The following is an 18592-nucleotide window of genomic DNA, read 5'->3' as shown; positions in this document are numbered from 1 at the left end:
AAATTATGTTTATTCCATTTGATTAATATTATATAATAAACTACTCTTAATTTTAACAGTAACATAGAATTTAAATTTCCTTTGAGGAAGAAATGGAGAGTGAAAACAAAGAAACAAATAGTTCTGGAGTATAGAAACCCAGCCATCAAGCTTCCTTTCTGATGCAGTTACATTTTATTTATTCTCACTCTTAAAGCACTGTGACCATTTTTCAGTAAAGTCACAGAGCTCTTTTCATGAAAAGATAGTCAAAATGAGTAATTTGAAGGTGATTAGGTTGTCATCAGCATTAGTATTTAAAGTACTTGTAAGACATATTTGGCCTTGCTTAAATTTCAGAAAAAGTTACTACTATAAACACATTCTCTTCAGCATTTAAAAATGCTAGTCTGTAGTTTACCTGCTTGCTAAGAATAGAAGAATTGCTTACAAGTTGATTGAATTTTTTTCTCAGAAATATTAATGCCTAGAATTATTCCATTCCATTCTGTGTTCTCTTTACTACCACCTAGTGGAATACATGAAGTTTGCCTGTCATTTAACATTGTGAGAAGGAAATGAGTAAGGTGAAATTTGCCTCATAAAAAAATTTCCATGATGATGAGTTCTTGTTACTCTTTTAGTATAATGGAGGTTGTAAAAAATACGTGAGTTCACAGTGAAAAAAGTACAGGAATTCATGTGATAATTAATAAAATGCTTATCCACAAATAAAGCTATTTTATTTAGAAACTTAGGAAATAGATAAATTACTGAGACTGTGTCTTACCAATTGTACTTCTAAGTTATGTTGGGAAGCTTCTCTTATTACTCAATGTGAAGGTTCATAAAATATTTAAAATATTAAGCTTAAAAGCTCCTCTGATATGAAGTGGTCATTGTAGTTACTTAACTGATCGGTAAATAAAAATGCAGAGATGAGAGTCAGTTTTTATCAAAGCTGGAAGAAAGGCAGATGTGCATATCCTGAGGGGTCTCTCCCCAACAAAGAAACCAAAAAAAGGCAAATAAGGCCTTAGGGCTCTTCACTCTTTATTGGTGGGGGAGCCCTGTTCCTCTCCTATTAAAAAAACAAACACAAACAGCAGAACACCAAAACCTGTTGTTTACTGACTAATTTCTTTAATTTGGTTACCTGCCACTCAGTGTCCATTTGCTCTGTGGCCTCCCAGGCTTGGTCTTCGTGTTTATATAGATTGTGAGTGGAATCACCTTTCCTTTTCCTAATTGTGGTATGCCTTTCAGATGGCGTCGCTGTGCCCATGTACCGGTACATTTCTTACGCTCACGAATATTTTACCTACCTGATTCTTGATGTCCTGGGCATAAGTAGGGGAAGCAGGGCCTACGTAGGGGAGTGGGAAATAGAATTAAAATTCAGAAAAAGATATCCCCAGATCCGCCTTCAGCTTGTTTCATCAAACATGATGAGAGTAACAGAATCCACTGGAACTGAGTTTCCTCTTGTTTCTGTGACAGATTCCTACCCATTCCAGCAAACCAGGCTCTGGGAAGATTCCACAGCATTTTCTATCCCAGGACTCTCACTGTAACAGTCCTGACTTGTTCTCTTACTTTCTGGGGTCTTAAGTGGCCCAGGATAGCCCAGGGACCTTTGATGCCTATATGATAAGTAGCCATCAAAACTTCCAGCCTCGGTTTTTCTCCTTCATAGACAGTTGACAGTCACTACTTATCATTGATGTTGTGCTGAAGGAATTTGTGTAACTTTGTAATGTTGGCTTATGATGACTGTTGATGGGAAAGGCCATCTTCTGTCTCTGCCCGTCATGACACACGTTCCCGAGTCCTTCATTCTCTGCCTTTTGATCTTGTTTGGTGTCTTTGCCTCTAGCAGGGCTACACTCTGGCTGTCTGGTACCTGTCCCAGTGAGGTCTGGTAATGGCACACTTTCCTACTCCTTCCCCCTGCTGGAGGCCCTGGCAAGTTCCTGAAAACAGAAGGGGAAGCTAGAGAAACAAATATTATAGTTCACCCCCAAGATTAAAATCATGTCTGAATTCTTCCCTTTTTTTCAATTTCCAGTCAATGCAACATTGAAGGGTGTCATATAGCTGGTTGTTAAAAATATACTTCTCTAAAAACTCTTATTAACAACAACAATAAAAAGGGACATACTTGTCTTTTCCTCTAAAATCAAAATAACTAAGAAAGCAAAGCCAAGTGATACTTAAGTACTCCATTCTCTGTATTTTCCTCTCAGAAGACCATTGGGCTTTGTGTAACTCAATGTTAGATGTCACAGGTTACCGTCCTCTGATAACCCTTTTGGGAGATAGTCACAGATCTATTCTAGATTTTAAGACTGATGTCTACATTTTGAATTAACAGGGAGTGTGTACTTTAACTTTATTGCAGCCTTCTCTTGGAGTCAAGAAGCCTACCAAAGCCATGATCTTTGTGATCCTGAGCCCAGTGGGATCTTACTTTCCTCAGGACACCTTAAGTCCAGTGTCCCTGTGGGCCAATCCGAAGTTTGTGAGAGCCTGGAAAGGTGGGACTGGGGACTGCAAGTTCGGAGGGTAAGTCTGTCTGTGCACCTGTCCAAAGGAAAGGACTCCTCACAACCACTGAGCTGCCATTTCACTTTAATACAAATGCGTATATTAACATTCAGATTGTAATGTTTGTTTTTGCTCTGTGTTAAGTTTTCAGTGTTTTCATAGTGCTAGTTTAAAGGATAACCTGTGTTCCTCCATAAGGAGAAATATTGTGTGTTATGCCTAGGCATGAATTAAAATAAGTAATTCAAACAGGACTCAAGTCCATGCTTTGAATGAAAGGCCCCTGGATGCTGGTCCTCTGGCTGCAGGCTGTCAGCTGGTGCTGGGGCCAAGGCCCTCTGGTAGCTCTAAGGCAGCAGTTCTCAACCTTAGGTATTTCTGATGGCTTTAGGCGACCCCTGTGTTTTGGTCATTCGACCCCCCGCCGGGGTCGTGACCCACAGGTTGAGAACCGCTGCTCTAAGGAGTTCTGTCTGGGGAAGTGCTGTCTTCACTGAAGTGCTGTCTTCATTGCCACAGATTGTAGCCATACCTGCTGCCAACTGGCTGAGGGACAGCCCTGTTTTGGCTCTGACAGGCCAGTCTCATAGGCCATATGTAGCTGGCTGGAAATAAAAGAGCATTTGAAAGTGTTAGACAATTTCAGAGGTGGACTTGGCTGTGAATGGAGAGTGCCCCTGTGGCTGAGCACGAATAGCTGCGTTAACCGCTGTGGGCTCTTCCTTTGTGAATACCAAGTACTGATGTGCATCATGTATCTGGGCAGCAGCCATCCTGGAAGGTGACTCAGTGGTGACCTTCTGGGTCCTGGTGCAACAAACGTAGTTCAGGAAACCCTGGGAGAGCGAATGACGTGCTGCTGGGATGTGAGACAGACGTTGAAGCTGACGTTGACTCCATGCAGCCATATTCTTATTTTCTACCAAAAAAAGAAAAATGAATTATAAAATTTTATGTCCTGTCATCCCTGTTTGCAATTTCAGCAACTACATTCTATCGCTGACTAGAGAAATCCTAGTGCAGGTAGGTCATTAAGTCACTTTCTTTCTTTTTCTTTTTTTAATTTTACTTTAATTTTTTTTTTAAGAGCAAGAAAGACAGGAAGAGAGAGATAAGAAGCATCAACTTGTAGTTACAGCATCATTGTAGTTGTTCATTGATTGCTTTCTTATATGTGCCTTGACTGGGGGGGCTCCAGCTGAGCGAGTGACCCCTTGCTCAAGCCAGCAACCACGGGGTCATGTCTATGATCCTGCGCTCAAGCTGGCAACCCTGCACTCAAATCGGTGAGCCCACACTCAAGCCAACGAGCCCGCGCTCAAGCTGGTGAACTTGGGGTTACGAACCTGGGTCCTCAGCGTCCCAGGATGATGCTCTTTGCTACTGCACCACCACCTGGTCAGGCACTAAGAAGTCACTTTCTTTTCCTTCTGGTTTAGAGCACTCCTTCCTGAATCTGTCTTAGGCTAGCCATGCTGCAACTTCCTTTGTTTATTCTCTGATTTCTGTTTTACTTGTTCAGACTTCTTCGTATGCACCTCATACCATCTATATTATTACTTTGTTAAAACCTCTCCTAGAGTGCACATTACAGTAAATCAACAATCTTGGTGAAGAGGTAATAATTTAAAATAGTTTTTCTTTTTTATAGCTTGCTTTCTAGCTCCCCCTACCTGCCTAGGGAAAAGATAACATGAGGATATTGAGAAATTACAGGGAAATCTTTAGTTTTGGTTTGTGGGTAGGTTATTTATTATAAAGATAATATCATACAGTATCAACAGAATACATAATCACTAGAGGCCAGTTAAAAAATAATAATGTGTTGGTGAGGATGTGGAAAAGTGAACCCCTGTGCACTGTTAATAGGAATGCAGACTGGTGCAGCCACTGTGGAAAACAGTATGGAGATTCCTCAAAAAGTTAAAAACGGAACTGCCTTATGGCCCAGCAATTTCACTTCTGAACCCAAAACACTAATTTGAAAGAATATATATGAACGCTTATGTTCATTGCAGTGTTATTTACAATAGCCAAGATATGAAAGCAACCTAAGTGTTCATCAATGATGCGTGGATACCATGGTACATATATACAATAGAATGTTACTCAGTCACAGAAAAGAATGAATTCTTATCATTTGCAACAGTATGGATGGATATAGAGGTTATTATGCTAAATAAAATAATTCAATTAGAGAAAGATAAATACCATATGATTTCTGAATATCGTTAATTCAACAGTTACTTTCTAAGCCCACCATTTTTTAAGGACCTGTCATCAATTGGCATTTATTAAAAAGCTGTTGAGTCTCACAAGCTCAAACACTTTGTATCTAAGTGAATCTGGAGAACAGAGAAGGATTTTTTTTTTTAAATACTAAGATTATTCCACCAGAGAGAGATAAGATTATTTTGAAGCCACCAGACATGAGACTATCCTTTTATTTTAAATATATATGAGAAAAGGGACACGGTGGCACACGACTGGAGGAGAGTTTTGGCAGCGCGGTCCCACCTGGGGCTGCACGCTGAAAGCCCTGCAGAGCTTTGCCTACTACCCATGTCTGGGTCCTGCTGCTAAGAGTCTGGTTTCTTTGGTCTGGCACACAGCCTAAGCATCAGAATTTTTAAAATGTGGCCCCAAAGATGAGAAACTTTGAGCTAGAAGGTCTTTCATCATAGAAGCATCGTTATTCCTATGAAGTTTTCTAGTTCCGTCGGAAAGAATCAGGCCTACCCCTCTAGCTTCATTTTTTCTTTTTTCCTTGCATTCTTACTCTGCACTTGAGTACATGCTTAGAAGTTGGAATGACCTAGCTTCAATACCAGCCTACCTTCGGCATGTTACTGAACTGCTCTCTAAGCCTCAGTTTCCTCGTTTATAAAACCAGGGTAATGATATCCAGCATACCTGTGAGGGGTTATAGGAAGTGCCTAGGACCACAGTTGGCATGTAGAAAGCTCTCAGTAAATGTGGTGTTATAATTTAGCAGTTAAAAGCATGGGCTTGGGAGTCAGAGATAACTGGGAGTCATACACTTCCATCTGCATGCCAATTCAGTCCTCTTTTCTCGTCTATCCACAAAAGTACCACAAAACCTAGGGTTGTTTTAAGGTGAGTCAATGAGCTAATGGAATGAAGTACCTAGTACTCTTATCTGGCAGGAAGTGACCTCTCAACAGACAACAGATAATATTATGAGGCTTTCTTTCTTATCTAAAGAGCAGTCCGTTGGCTTTTACATAACAGAATTTAGTCTTCTGGAGAGATGTATTTACTATCTCTTTGCTCAGATATTTTTTTCTATTTAAAATTCTATTAAAAATGTTTCTGTATAGACAGTTTTCTCACTTCTTTCATTTTTTTCTTTCCTCCAAGGAAATGTGTTTCTCTTCTGAATGTTGGTAACATCTGGGAGGAAACCCAAATATATTGCTATGGTATCACTCACTCTGTGGACATTAAAAATACTTTACACCTGAGAGAATTTTGAGAAAAACGTGTGTTTAGAAAAAACACCATCTATAGAATCAGATAATTAAACAAACCAAACAAATAAAAACTCTTTTTCTTTCAGTGCACTAAACAGTCAGCTTTAATCTCGCTCCAGACCAAGTACCTATACATTGCTAAGGAACCAGAGTTTTCGTTCTCCCATTCTCTCAAAAGTGTGTGTGTGTACTCAGAAGTGTCTTCAAAAGGCTAAATATTCACCTTGTGAAAATTCTGTATGTGTTTTTTTTAATAAAGTGAATTTCATTTATGAAAGAAATCAATTCTCTATTGTCAGACACAGTAAAATCTCAACGATTTGTGTCTTTGAACTAGAGAAAAGTCAATGATAGTGCAGTGGTACCTTGAGATATGAACAGACCAACATACAAATCTCTTAAGATACGAGCTGTGAGTCGGTCCGTATTTTTGTTCAAGATCCAAGTGAAATTCCGAGATACGAGTCGTGATTCGGGAAACTGCTGCTTCAGCACTTTTTAATGATTCTTGTCACATTTCTTTTTTTTTTCCTTTTTTTTTTTTTTTTTTCTGAAGCTGGAAACGGGGAGAGACAGTCAGACAGACTCCCGCATGCGCCCGACCGGGATCCACTCGGCACGCCCACCATGGGGCGATGCTCTGCCCACCATGGGGCGATGCTCTGCCCACCAGGGGGCGATGCTCTGCCCATCCTGGGCGTCGCCATGTTGCGACCAGAGCCACTCTAGCGCCTGGGGCAGAGGCCAAGGAGCCATCCCCAGTGCCCGGGCTATCTTAGCTCCAATGGAGCCTCCGCTGTGGGAGGGGAAGAGAGAGACAGAGAGGAAGGTGCGGCGGAGGGGTGGAGAAGCAAATGGGCACTTCTCCTGTGTGCCCTGGCCGGGAATCGAACCCGGGTCCTCCGCACGCTAGGCCGACGCTCTACCGCTGAGCCAACCGGCCAGGGCGACACTTGTCACATTTCTGTAACATTTTAAAAGGCAGGCAAAAGCAAACCTCTTTGGATAGATTTTTATTCAAAAGTCCTGCAAGTGAAAGTGCCGAAAGTGCAGCCAAAAAGGCAAAAACAGGTGATGATTAAATGAAAAATACATAATGTTAAGCTTAGGTTAAGTTTAAAGTTAAGAAAGTGCATTTTTTTTACAATTAAATTTTTGTGGTTTCATTTTAAGTAAAGAAAGTGCAGTTTTAGTTTATATTTAGTGTTACGAAAGTGCAGTTTTAGTTTATGTGTCTACAGTGCCTGCATCCCTTCCTCCCTCCTTCCCTCCTCCTCCGCCATTCACCTTGTTAGCCATACTCGTCTGTCTCCAAGGTAAGAATACAGTACTAAATAACACTTTTTTCTTTTATTTCATATATTTTGTTATGCATTGGTAAAGTGTACATGTGTGTTTCTTAATTAAAAACGTGTCTTTTTTCATAATTTAGGATGGTTTGGGGATGTTTCACAGGGCTGGAACGGATTACATCTATTTCAGTTATTATAAATGGGAGAAATTTGTTTGATATACGAGTTGACTGACTTATGAGCTCGGTTACAGAATGAATTAAACTCATCTCAAGGTACCACTATAGTTATTTTTTAAATTTAATTTTACTAGGATATAGGAGGCCTATATAACCTGTTTTTTAACTTTTATTGTTATTGTTTTATTTTTCCCACACAACCCTATGTGGTATCTGAAGCAAGAATTTTTTATTTGCCAGATAAATTCAATGAGGCAAAAATGTGAACTGACAAGTTCCCAGAGAGCTGAACAGTAGAAGCACAGAGCTCCCCCTTGGCCTGCTGGCCCGCACCACGTGCTCTTCTGACTGGATTCTCCCCTAAAGTTGGGTTAATACTGATTATTAAAAAATATTTATAATTGAAATTAGTTGTTGCTTATTCACTACCATTTCTGAATAAAGGCTATCTGACTCTCTATTAAATAAAACCTCACATAACCAGAGTTGTATCATCTTTAGGTTAACTGATAATTTATACTTTATCATCTGTGTTCTGAAGGTCTTTTAATGGTGCTTATATTACCTCCATGTCAGTAAACCTCATCATGTCCCAGATTGCTATAGCCTTGTACTGTAATGCATATTTCCCATAGCTTTCTAGAATATTTTAGTTCTTAATCAATCATCTTTCAGTAGCAAGTTAGAAAATCAACTCAAGCCATCTTAAGCAGGAAAGGAATCGATTGGCTTTTGTAAGTAGGGTGGTAGCAGTGGATCTGTTGGGGCTCAAATTGTTGTTGCCAAGGTCGTTCTGCCCTTACATTTGTACTGCCTCTCTCCCTCCATCTCCTGTCTTAGCTTCCAGCAGGTGTTAGCCGAGGGCTGTCCAATTTCAGATATCTTCCCCTGTGAAGGCTGGTGATCATCAACCCCGAGACACCCCATTTCTTGGGTATCCTAGCAAACAAGCTGCCACCACCCTTGAAGTGAGGAAACACATCTTTCATGTTCTATAGATGAAAATGAACTCAGTGGGGTTACATGAGCAGCTTAGGCTACACACCCACTGTTTAATTCAGTTGCACAGGGCAGGATGCTATGCCTGTCAAGTCAAGCAGAACGGCTTGGCTGCTTGGGAAGAGCCACAGAGAATAGAGAAGGAAGGGAAGCTGTGTCATGAGAATGGCAGGTAGCCACTGCACTATATGGCTCTTGTGCCTGACACTACAGTTCTCTACATTTTAATCTTGCCCAGATGGAAAAGTGATCAATTAAAAGACCTGGGAGGGTATTTTGTGGACGATAGCATTAATGCTTTGTAGTAGTTATTGTATGTTTGTTAGATCAATTGCTTGTTTTTTGTATACTTCTGGGGGATTCCTAGTCCAACAGTGGGTCTAGGCTTTATTTCCTAGCCTTGACTATGATATGGTAGTACTTTTCAAACTTGTTTGGTAATGTCCTCTGAAAGTCAAGGAAAGTGAATAATATAACCAGGCGCTAAGGGAGGCAAGCAAGCATCACATTTATTTGAGGACACTCATGTTTTACATTAAACATTCATTCATACCTTGTAATATATTCCATTTAAGTTGAATAAAAAGTAAATTAAAATATTACCTAGTTAACTCATTATTTTAGGCCTATGTATCATGTTCCTTTGATTTGGAATAATTCAAGATGAAGAGTGCAGGGTGGAAAAAAAATGGGTTTTCAGAATACATGTTCATTAAAATTAGGATTTTTAACATTTGTCCCACATTTTGGCAAAATTAGGCATTTCTTGGGTATATTGAATAGTCTCAGTGAAGAGAGTACAGATTTGGTGTGCTGCTACTTCGTTGCTGTCACTTGATACAAGTTATTTCTCTAAGTCTAAGTTTCTTATCTGAGTAATGGAAATAATCATGGGAACTGGTTCAGTACTGGTATGAAGTTTTAAAGTTTTTATTTTTAAATTAATTTTACTAGGGTGACAATCAATAAATCAAGGTACCTATGTTCAAAGAAAACATGTTCAGGTTATCTTGTCAATCAATTATGTTGTATACCCATCACCCAAAGTCAGATTGTCCTCCGTCACCTTCTATCTAGTTTTCTTTATGCCCCTCCCCCTCCTCCTTTTCCTCTCCCCCTCCCCCATAACCACCACACTCTTATCAATGTCTCTTAGTCTCGTTTTTATGTCCTACCAATGTATGGAATAATGCAGTTCTTGTTTTTTTCTGATTTACTTATTTCACTTTGTATAATGTTATCAAGATCCCACCATTTTGTTGTAAATGATCCGATGTCATCATTTCTTATGGCTGAGTAGTATTCCATAGTGTATATGTGCCACATCTTCTTTATCCAGTCTTCTACTGAAGGGCTTTTTGGTTGTTTCCATGTCTTGGCCACTGTGAACAATGCTGCAATGAACACGGGGCTGCATGTGTCTTTATGTATCAATGTTTCTGAGTTTTTGGGGTATATACCCAGTAGAGGGATTGCTGGGTCATCAGGTAGTTCTATTTTCAGTTTTTTGAGGAATCACCATACTTTCTTCCATAATGGTTGTACTACTTTACATTCCCCTAGTATGAGGTTTTAAATGAAATAATTCATATAAAATTGCTTGGTAGGTGAAAAAAAAAACCACTCAACTTTGAACTGTTATTAACTTGGCTGTTTATCTGTGTTGTTGTATCTCTACTTTTCAAGTTATAATTTCACAATTTTGCTTTGTGTTTTCTCTCTTTCTCAAATGAGTGCAGATAGATTATTAGGTTCTAATTTAATGCTATACTGTTAACTAGAGAATGTATATATAATACATATATACATACTAAGAGCATAGTACACAATGATTACATTCACATGTGAGTTAAAGACCTGAGTATGTTAGTATGGAAGATGGGGAGGTAAGGATTGAAGCATATTTATAATCAGTGTGCTTCCTGTTTCTTGAAAGGAATTATGGCGCATCTCTTTTTGCCCAATGTGAAGCAGTGGACTACGGGTGTCAGCAGGTTCTGTGGCTATATGGGGAGGACCATCAGATAACGGAAGTTGGAACCATGAATGTTTTTCTTTATTGGATAAATGAAGATGGAGGTAATCAACTCAGATTTTAGCTCCTTGCTCCCCCCCCCCCACCTAGTCATTTGCAATGGGATTAGAAAGAAAAGAGCTAGAACCTTAGAACAAGGGAGTAAATAGTACAAATCCAATATTTAGGGACTATGCTTTTACTGTCCAAGTAGATATGAGTTTAAGTTTACATAATTTATCAAGGTTTTGTTTCTTCTTTTTGTTTTTGGGCTGTGGAGGTACTTATTATTGAGATATAAATTTAAGGAATTTAAATCTCCATGATTTAAAGATTTGCTGCCTTATCCCTTTTGCTATCTTAACATTTTTCTTCTTGAAAATTTCTTGTATTGGGCGATAGGTCTCAGATCAATTCAGTGGTCACACCCCTTATACTATGTATAGTATGAAATGCTATAGTCATAATCTATTAATTCTACTGACAAGAAATTTAGTATACTCCCTTGCTGTGATTCTTTCAACAATGTTGCCCTTTATACATATTTTGATACCCTATCAAGAGCCTTTCAGCTTTATCTGGAGCTCAGTGAGATTGAAGCATACTTTTTAAGGACACACTGCTCTATTTTAGGATTGTATTTAGATCCAGTTCATTCAAGTCTATTATTATATATCTAGTATAAAAATGAGTACTTCTTTACTACCTTTAATATCCCAAATGCTCATTTCTCTCTTTGCAACTTAAAAAAAAATTATTAGTTGGTAGAGACCATAGGAGTTCAGTGAAGATCACTGTCTGTAGTACTGAATCAAGTGGCCAGTAATGATGTGTGTGGGGGGAGGGGGCTGCAGATGCATGCATTTATTTCTAGTAGAATTTTAATAGTCCACTCGTCCACTGATGGACACTTGGGCTGTTTCCAGATTGTCGCTATTTAATGAGAACTGAGGAACGGAATTGAGACAGAGGAGGGATCAAAGGGACCAGAAAAAAAGAGGACAGAGGGAAAGGGGATGATAGGATGAGATAAACCTGAAGGGAAGGGGGGAGGGTGCTGTAGGGAGGGGGCCAAGGGAGATGTTGAGGGGAATAGGGGGGAGGAGAGATGCATTTGAGGTGACCCTAGAATCTATGTAAACACAATTAATTAAATAAAAAATATTAAAGAAAAAAAGAGCCAGAAAAGTAAAAAAAAAAAAAAAAAGAATTTTTAATAGTCATAAAAAATGTAAAGACATTTTTAGGCTTTTTTTTTCTTTTTGCATTCTTAGGCTATTCATTTCATAGTACTGAGTGTGGGAATATAAAATGTTAAATTTCAAAGTCTCAATATTGGTTTCAATTGAAATTTTAAATAAAATTTTATCTTAAAGTAGCTAGAATAGTCTCTATTGCTCTTTTATTATTTGGCTACAAAGAGAGGAAAATGGTAACTCACGGCTGGCAATAGAGCTCTACACTAACTTGAGCCTTAGTTGCAGAGACTAATAAGATTGAACCATGTAGTCTGGTGAGAGGTAGAATAAACAGGAGGTGTGGTGAGTGCACCTTGTCCTGAGATTGGCCGTTGGTAATCCTGGCATGTGAAAGGGAGGATACAGATCATGCTCATTCTTTCATTCCTGCTAGTTGTACTTGACACTATTTAAAAACAAAACTTATACTGGAATATTTGTGATTTCTAAATTTGAGTTATTACATATGACATATATCAAAAGCTGTGCTTGAAAGATTGACAGCCAGTATTGAACTGCAATTAGGAGATAATAGATTGACTCAACTCATGCTACCCACCTGCCCACTTTTATCCTCAGCACCCCCCTCCAAACCCACACAACTCTAAATAGAAACAATTACACTAGATAGAAGTGACAACATCTTTTATGGAGGGGGATGTCAGGATTTAAGCAAAGTCTGAATCAGAGCTACATGATTTAACCAGAAATTGTCCTGGTGAAAAATTACTCCTTATCCAAACAATGATCATGAACCATTTCCACTATAGCTTTTAAAAGTCAGAATAGAAATGAGTCAATTTTTCTTCTGACTCTTAGAAAATATACGAGACCTTAAGAGTTATTATTCAGATTATGGTTGCCTGAGATAATTTTAATTTTAATGTGAATGTGCCCTTTCAATTTAGGCTGTTAGGTTGTTCACCTAACAGATTAAATGGCAATTAAAGTAAAGAGAAAGGAAATGTAATCTATATTTGGACAGTACCATAAGAGAAGGCAGTAGAATGTCGGGAATAACCTTTGGGCTAAAACCAAAAGAAGACAATGAAGCAACTCTATAGTAACTTTGATTTATACCATGTGGCTCTAACCCTTTGAGTAGTGAGCTTTTTTCATGCTTGCTGACCCCTGGGAGTGAGTTTTTTTCAAAAAATAAAATTAGTTCCAGTTTTATTAACTTAAAATCATGTTTATTTGATAACCAACTTATGGAAACAAGAAGTACATACATTTGCCTTTTTTTAATGTTGCCTTACACATTTTTAAAATAAAAATTTTTGTATGATCATATTCTAGATCAGTGGTAGTCAACTTGGTCCCTACCGCCCACTAGTGGACATTCCAGCTTTCATGGTGGGCAGTAGCGGAGCAACCAAAGTATAAATAAAAAGATAGATTTAACTATAGTAAGTTGTTTTATAAAGATTTATTATGCCAAACTTAGCAAAAATCTGACATAAAGTACTTGGTAAGTAATTATTATTATATGCTTTAACTTGCTATAACTCTGCTTTAGCAGAGTTTATAAAGTAGGAATACTTCCCTACTTTATAAATCACCATTACTGTGGAACCGGTGGGCAGTTAGAAAATTTTACTACTAACAGAGATACAAAAGTGGGCAATAGGTATAAAAAGGTTGACTACCCCTGCTTTAGATGGTCAGGAGGTACGAGGATTTTCTCAAAGGATTAAAAAAATGTAAAGAATAATAAGTTGGAAATCAGCAAAATATTTTTTACACACTTTACCACAGTGGGTATAAGCAGAGGTTTTTAGTAATAACCCATCGTCTTTTCATAAGCTCCCATACTTCCTGCTTCTTTTTGACAAGATGGTTGCCCCAGAAAGATTGATAAAGTAGATAATCTGCTCACAGCACAGTGTAGTGCTTGATTCCTACATGTGGCACTTGTCCTATAACTCATGTTGATTTTGATATCAGTAACGGCAGCCCTGATGGTTAGGGTCACACAGCCCCTATTCTCTTTTTTACTCAGCAGATGAGTCATTTAACACATACTCACTTGCTGTTCACTGGAATAGTTTTTACCTTGTAGTGGAGACTGGAGCCACCCTGAGAATTGGAGTCAGTTATTATGGCTGAGTTGATAGATAATTTGGGGGAATGATCATGGCAATGAGTGATGTTCCTCAAACTGTTCAGGCCGTACGAGTCCTTTTGGACATCAGACGTTTACACCAAGTTGCTCAGAACATTCTTCTCTCCCTTGTCCGCATGGCTTGCTCATACACTGCCTGCAAGTCTTTGCACACATGTCCCATACTCAATAAGGCTTTCCTTGAGCGTTTTAATGAGAATTGTAAATGCCACCCTGTCACTTCCCAGCATTTATCACCTTTTCTTTATGGTCTACCATACTGTGTAACATAATAATTGTTTTCCTCTATTAGAAGGTAGTCGGGGAGTTTTATCAGTTTTGTTCACTGTTGTAGCTGTAGTGCGTAGATAAGCCAGCTGCACATGGTAGGCGCTCAGTCTATAGCTGCTCTTTATGATGCGGTATCCTGATAAACCCATTGTAAGTTGAAAGTATCATAAGTCAGAAAGGCATTTAATACACCTAACCTACTGAACATCAGAGCTTAGCCTAGTCTACCTTAAATGTGCTCAGAACACAATATCCAAAATGCTAGCAACAGAGTGCACTGTAGACTATCAGTTGTTTACCCCTGTGAGCACGAGGCTGACTGGGCGCTGTGACCCCCAGTCGCTGCCACTGCCCAGCCTCACGAGAGAGTGTGCTGCATATCTCCAGCCCTGGAAAAGACACAATTCAGAGTTTGGTTTTTACTTAATGAGTATCACTTTCACACTGTCTTAAAGTAAAGAAGTCTTAAGTGAAGCCATTGTTAAGTTGAGCCTGTCAATCTGTTGAATAAATGAATAATTGTTGTTGGTGTTTAGGGCACTTAGGCTAAACCCACATTCCTGGTTCCCATTTGTGCTTGATTTTGGGATGTCACCGATGAATCCTGTTGTTATTGCTTCTGAATTCTTCAGCTCCCAAAAAAGATTTCTCTGTCAAAAACAAGCTGCATTTGTAGGCTCTGTTTTCCTCATGTTGGGCAATCTGGAGCCAGTTCTGGCTCTGGTGAGCATGTTTGTGGTTGCAGAGGAAAATGAATATTCTCACCCAAATGTTGTCAAGTCATCATTTCTGTCTGGCAACCAGAGAAACAGATGTTCTGTTCCTTGACCTCAGGCTGGCGGTTACAGTTGGGTGTTAAATATATTTCACAAAACTGCATTTGCACATGTGAGGCTGCTGTTTTTACTTAACTTGATAGAGTCTTAGAGCTCAACAAGCTTTAGGAAAAGGTCCAGTTTGGGGGCACTGGAAGTATGTTTGTCCAGATGTGTGGTATGTGTGCATATATACACATACACATGTAGATTCATACATTTATGTGTTTGGCTAGCTAGCTATTTTGAGAGCAACATTCCTAAACATGATAAAAAGTAGCCTAAAGGACATTTACAAGACCAAACTTTTCTTCTTCCAGAAAGCAGTTTTTAGCAGATGATTTTCAGATACCAAATGAAAAAAAAAAATTTTACTGCTGTAGCCTAGCAAAGAGGATTATTCATTTATTTTTTAATTCAAAGACACTTATTATATACCACTCTGAGCTGGGCAGAATGCCGAGTTTTGGGGACACAAGAATGAATAGAGAGGGAGTGTTGGTTTTCCAGACAGCTTGTTTATTGGGGTGTGTGTTTGAACCATGGTGGAACAGTTGAGCCCAGACCAGAGTATACTAAGGGAAAGGGAAAAACCCCAGTGTTGGGACACTTAAGGTCTGGTCCTGCCTGTCCCCCAGTGTCAACAACCTTGCAAGTCACTTAAATTTATAGGGCCTCAGTTTTTTCTGTAAAATAAGGATTGCAATAGGTGATTTTCAAAGTCTCTTTTAGATGCAAAACATGGCTTGGGAAAGTGCAGAGACACCAGTGTGATTTCTACACAGCTTTTGCTATCTGGTGATCCTTTCAGGCATACCTTATGAATTCCTGTACAAACACCTGGTGAGCAACACACCATCTGTTACAAGGTTCAGCAGCTCTATAAGGCAGTGATGTAAGGTTTTAATTTCTCACAAGATGCAGATTCCTGGGCACCAGAAGTGAGGAGGAGAGAGGGACGCTGAGTATCAGAGCTTTCCTTCTGGAAGGAGTGCTTGTGGACGAGGGGCCACACTGGCTCATGTAGACGGATCATCATGCCAACCCTCAGGGTGCCTTGGAGTGCCTGTGGTCATTCTCAAGTAGAGGTCATTTTCAGCCTTGGCTCATGACCCATGAGTCACCTGTGAAATTTTGTTTTGTTTTTTGGATTTCTTTTTTTTTCTTTCCTTTTTTTTTTTTTTTTTGCTTTTTTGTGTTTTTTTTTGTTAGCTACATACATATTTAGGCCCATCCTGGTCCTATTACATTTGAATCTCAGAGGGTGAAGTCAGCAACTCCATATGTGATGTAGATACTCACTCTGCTATTTGAAAATCACTGTGAAGATATTTATCAAAGGGCAGTGTGGGAGCAGTGACTGGCCTGAATAGGCACCCATACTTCTTGGGGGTAGGCGCATCCACAGTATTCTTGAAAGGTTCAGTAATGACCAGTGTTCCTGAGTAAGTTCCTGTCTACATTATTCTAATTACTAACTAGCTTTAACCCACTAAAGTATATTTTGACTTCAGAATGTTCCTCTTAAGAGTATTCTATAACTGTTACTGGAAAACCATCACAGTTTTTACTGGTTAAGGATACATTGAAGATGATTTGATGAATGGTTCTTTCCCTCCCCCCTCCTTTCCTTCCTTCCTTCCCTCTTTCCTTCCCTCTTCCCTCCCGCCCTTCCTCCTTCCCTCACTCCCTCCCTCCTTTTCCTCATCTTCCTCTTCCTTTTTTTCTTCAATCTACCTGAAGTGTATGTAAATTGATTTGAGAAATTTGACAATGCAGAACAGTAACATTATTTTATGTTTATTACTAGCAAAGTTGCAAGAAACAATCTTTTAAAATGGCTATTGGTACAAGGCGTGGCTAATAGAATTAAAGTTTGAAAATATTCCAATTTGTAATTGACAGAAGAAGAGCTGGCAACTCCTCCGCTAGATGGCATCATTCTTCCAGGAGTGACAAGGCAGAGCATTCTGGACCTGGCACGCAAGTGGGTGGGTCTTTGACATGAACAACTTTTATAAGCATAAAACAAAAAGTAATCAAAATAAACTCAGTTTAGTGTTGAAATAAGCCCTGTAGTAGCAACCAGTGTTATCTAATCTTTCTTCTTCACTTAAGTGAAAATAACTCTTCTAGGACTGTCTTGGCAAGGCTATCAAATAGGTATTGTTTATAGGAAGGGTGGAGGAAAACCAGTTTGTCAAGTTGCCCTAGTGAGTGAGTATTCTACTACTAGTCTCAAGTTCTCTATCAGGTGTCTTCTAGGAACTCACCTGGCTAAAACTGGTGTGCTTCCATTTATCCAGCCCTTAACTAGTCAAGTCTAAGTGTATTGTTTCCAAGTGGCAGCGTTTTGTAGTTTGTCCCTTCCTCTGTTTATTCTAGCATAACCATGTTTATATCATTTCAAGAATTTTACTGACATAAATGTTTACTAACATAACATTACTAGGTGGCTGTGTTCTTTTTCCCTCCTTCATGCCCTCTGTCCTCCCAAATCCACACACATGCTTTTTAAAAAACCAAAACACCCAAGTAAGTGTAAAATTGTTTTCAGTAGACTTGGATTCATGTGACACAGGCAAGCATGTTAAACTATTTGGTATTGGGAATGACATTATAACATACTCAAGATGAATGTTGAATGAGTTGGTTTTCTGGCAAAGGTTCTTGGATGGAACTTTTGACCCATGTGTTAAACTGATGTCCAAGGGACATGAAAAGGCTTTGAGCATACTGTGGTCAAACAGTTACTAATAGGGGAAATGTTTAGAAACACACATTATCTAAGAGTACTAGCAGTTTCTCTGGAAAAGACTTTGGAAATGGAGGAAATAGGCCTTGTCTACTTCAGGGTTTTGTGGAAGTATTTATAGCACAACTGCCACATGCTGGCTGGCACATTGGGCATGACATTTACAAACTGTTTGTATAATTTCAAGCAGCTTGCCCTGTCCTAAATATGTTTGCAGTTGGAAAGATAGATTTTCGAAGCTCAGTAATTTTTGTTTTATTAAAGAAAAAATTCAACCAAGTGCAGAAGGTTTGATGACAGTTGCAAGTGGAAATGTGCTCCCGCACTAATGATTTGCTAGCATGAAAATGGGTTATTATGCAGGAAGTTTTGTCTTGACTCCCTAGCTGTAATTTATTTTAAAAGCTATTTTAAAACAGTGAGACATAAATGCCAAGAGGCATGTGGGGGTTACCATTACTTGCCAGACAGGGGAAATTGTCCAAAGATAAGGAAGGGTGAGCAGAGTAAAAACAATTCTGTTTATTTACAATAATTTTTTTTTTCCCAGAGCACAGAGCTCAGCTTGTTTTCAGTTAACTTGGCTGATTTTCTGGAATTTATTTACCTTTGAACAACATAATTGCAATTACAGACTGAGATAAATTGAAACTTGCAAAAAGCCATATTTCTATTGCAGGCACATTTTCCTACCCTTCCAAATATATACTTACAGCATGATGCATTCTTCTAATGTTTTGAATCTTGCCAAGGACTGTGATTTCCATTTTTATCTATTGTGTATTTGTAGGTTTTAAAAAACACTCTCATTGTATTTCTTTTTCTAAACATCTGTCCATTCTTTGTTGTCCTTAATTCAAATAGCCTGTTGACAAACTTTGAACT

General features: G+C 38.9%; 1 protein-coding gene across 4 annotated transcripts in view; it reads left to right on the top strand.

The window, feature by feature from the left end:
• BCAT1 (branched chain amino acid transaminase 1) overlaps positions 1–18592 on the top strand; it is a 108959-nt gene that overhangs the window by 73629 nt on the left and 16738 nt on the right. For all 4 annotated transcript variants that reach the window (XM_066264798.1, XM_066264794.1, XM_066264796.1 and 1 more), the window contains exons 6-8: positions 2381–2544; positions 10427–10569; positions 16858–16943. In XM_066264798.1, coding sequence (XP_066120895.1) covers positions 2381–2544; positions 10427–10569; positions 16858–16943 — 393 coding nt within the window. The remainder of the gene's footprint in view (positions 1–2380; positions 2545–10426; positions 10570–16857; positions 16944–18592) is intronic.

Source organism: Saccopteryx bilineata, chromosome 1 (assembly GCF_036850765.1).
Source record: "Saccopteryx bilineata isolate mSacBil1 chromosome 1, mSacBil1_pri_phased_curated, whole genome shotgun sequence".
NCBI classification, from domain to species: Eukaryota; Metazoa; Chordata; class Mammalia; order Chiroptera; family Emballonuridae; genus Saccopteryx; species Saccopteryx bilineata.
The sequence above is the reverse complement of the archived record's forward strand: the minus strand, read 5'-3'. Positions and strand labels throughout refer to the sequence as shown.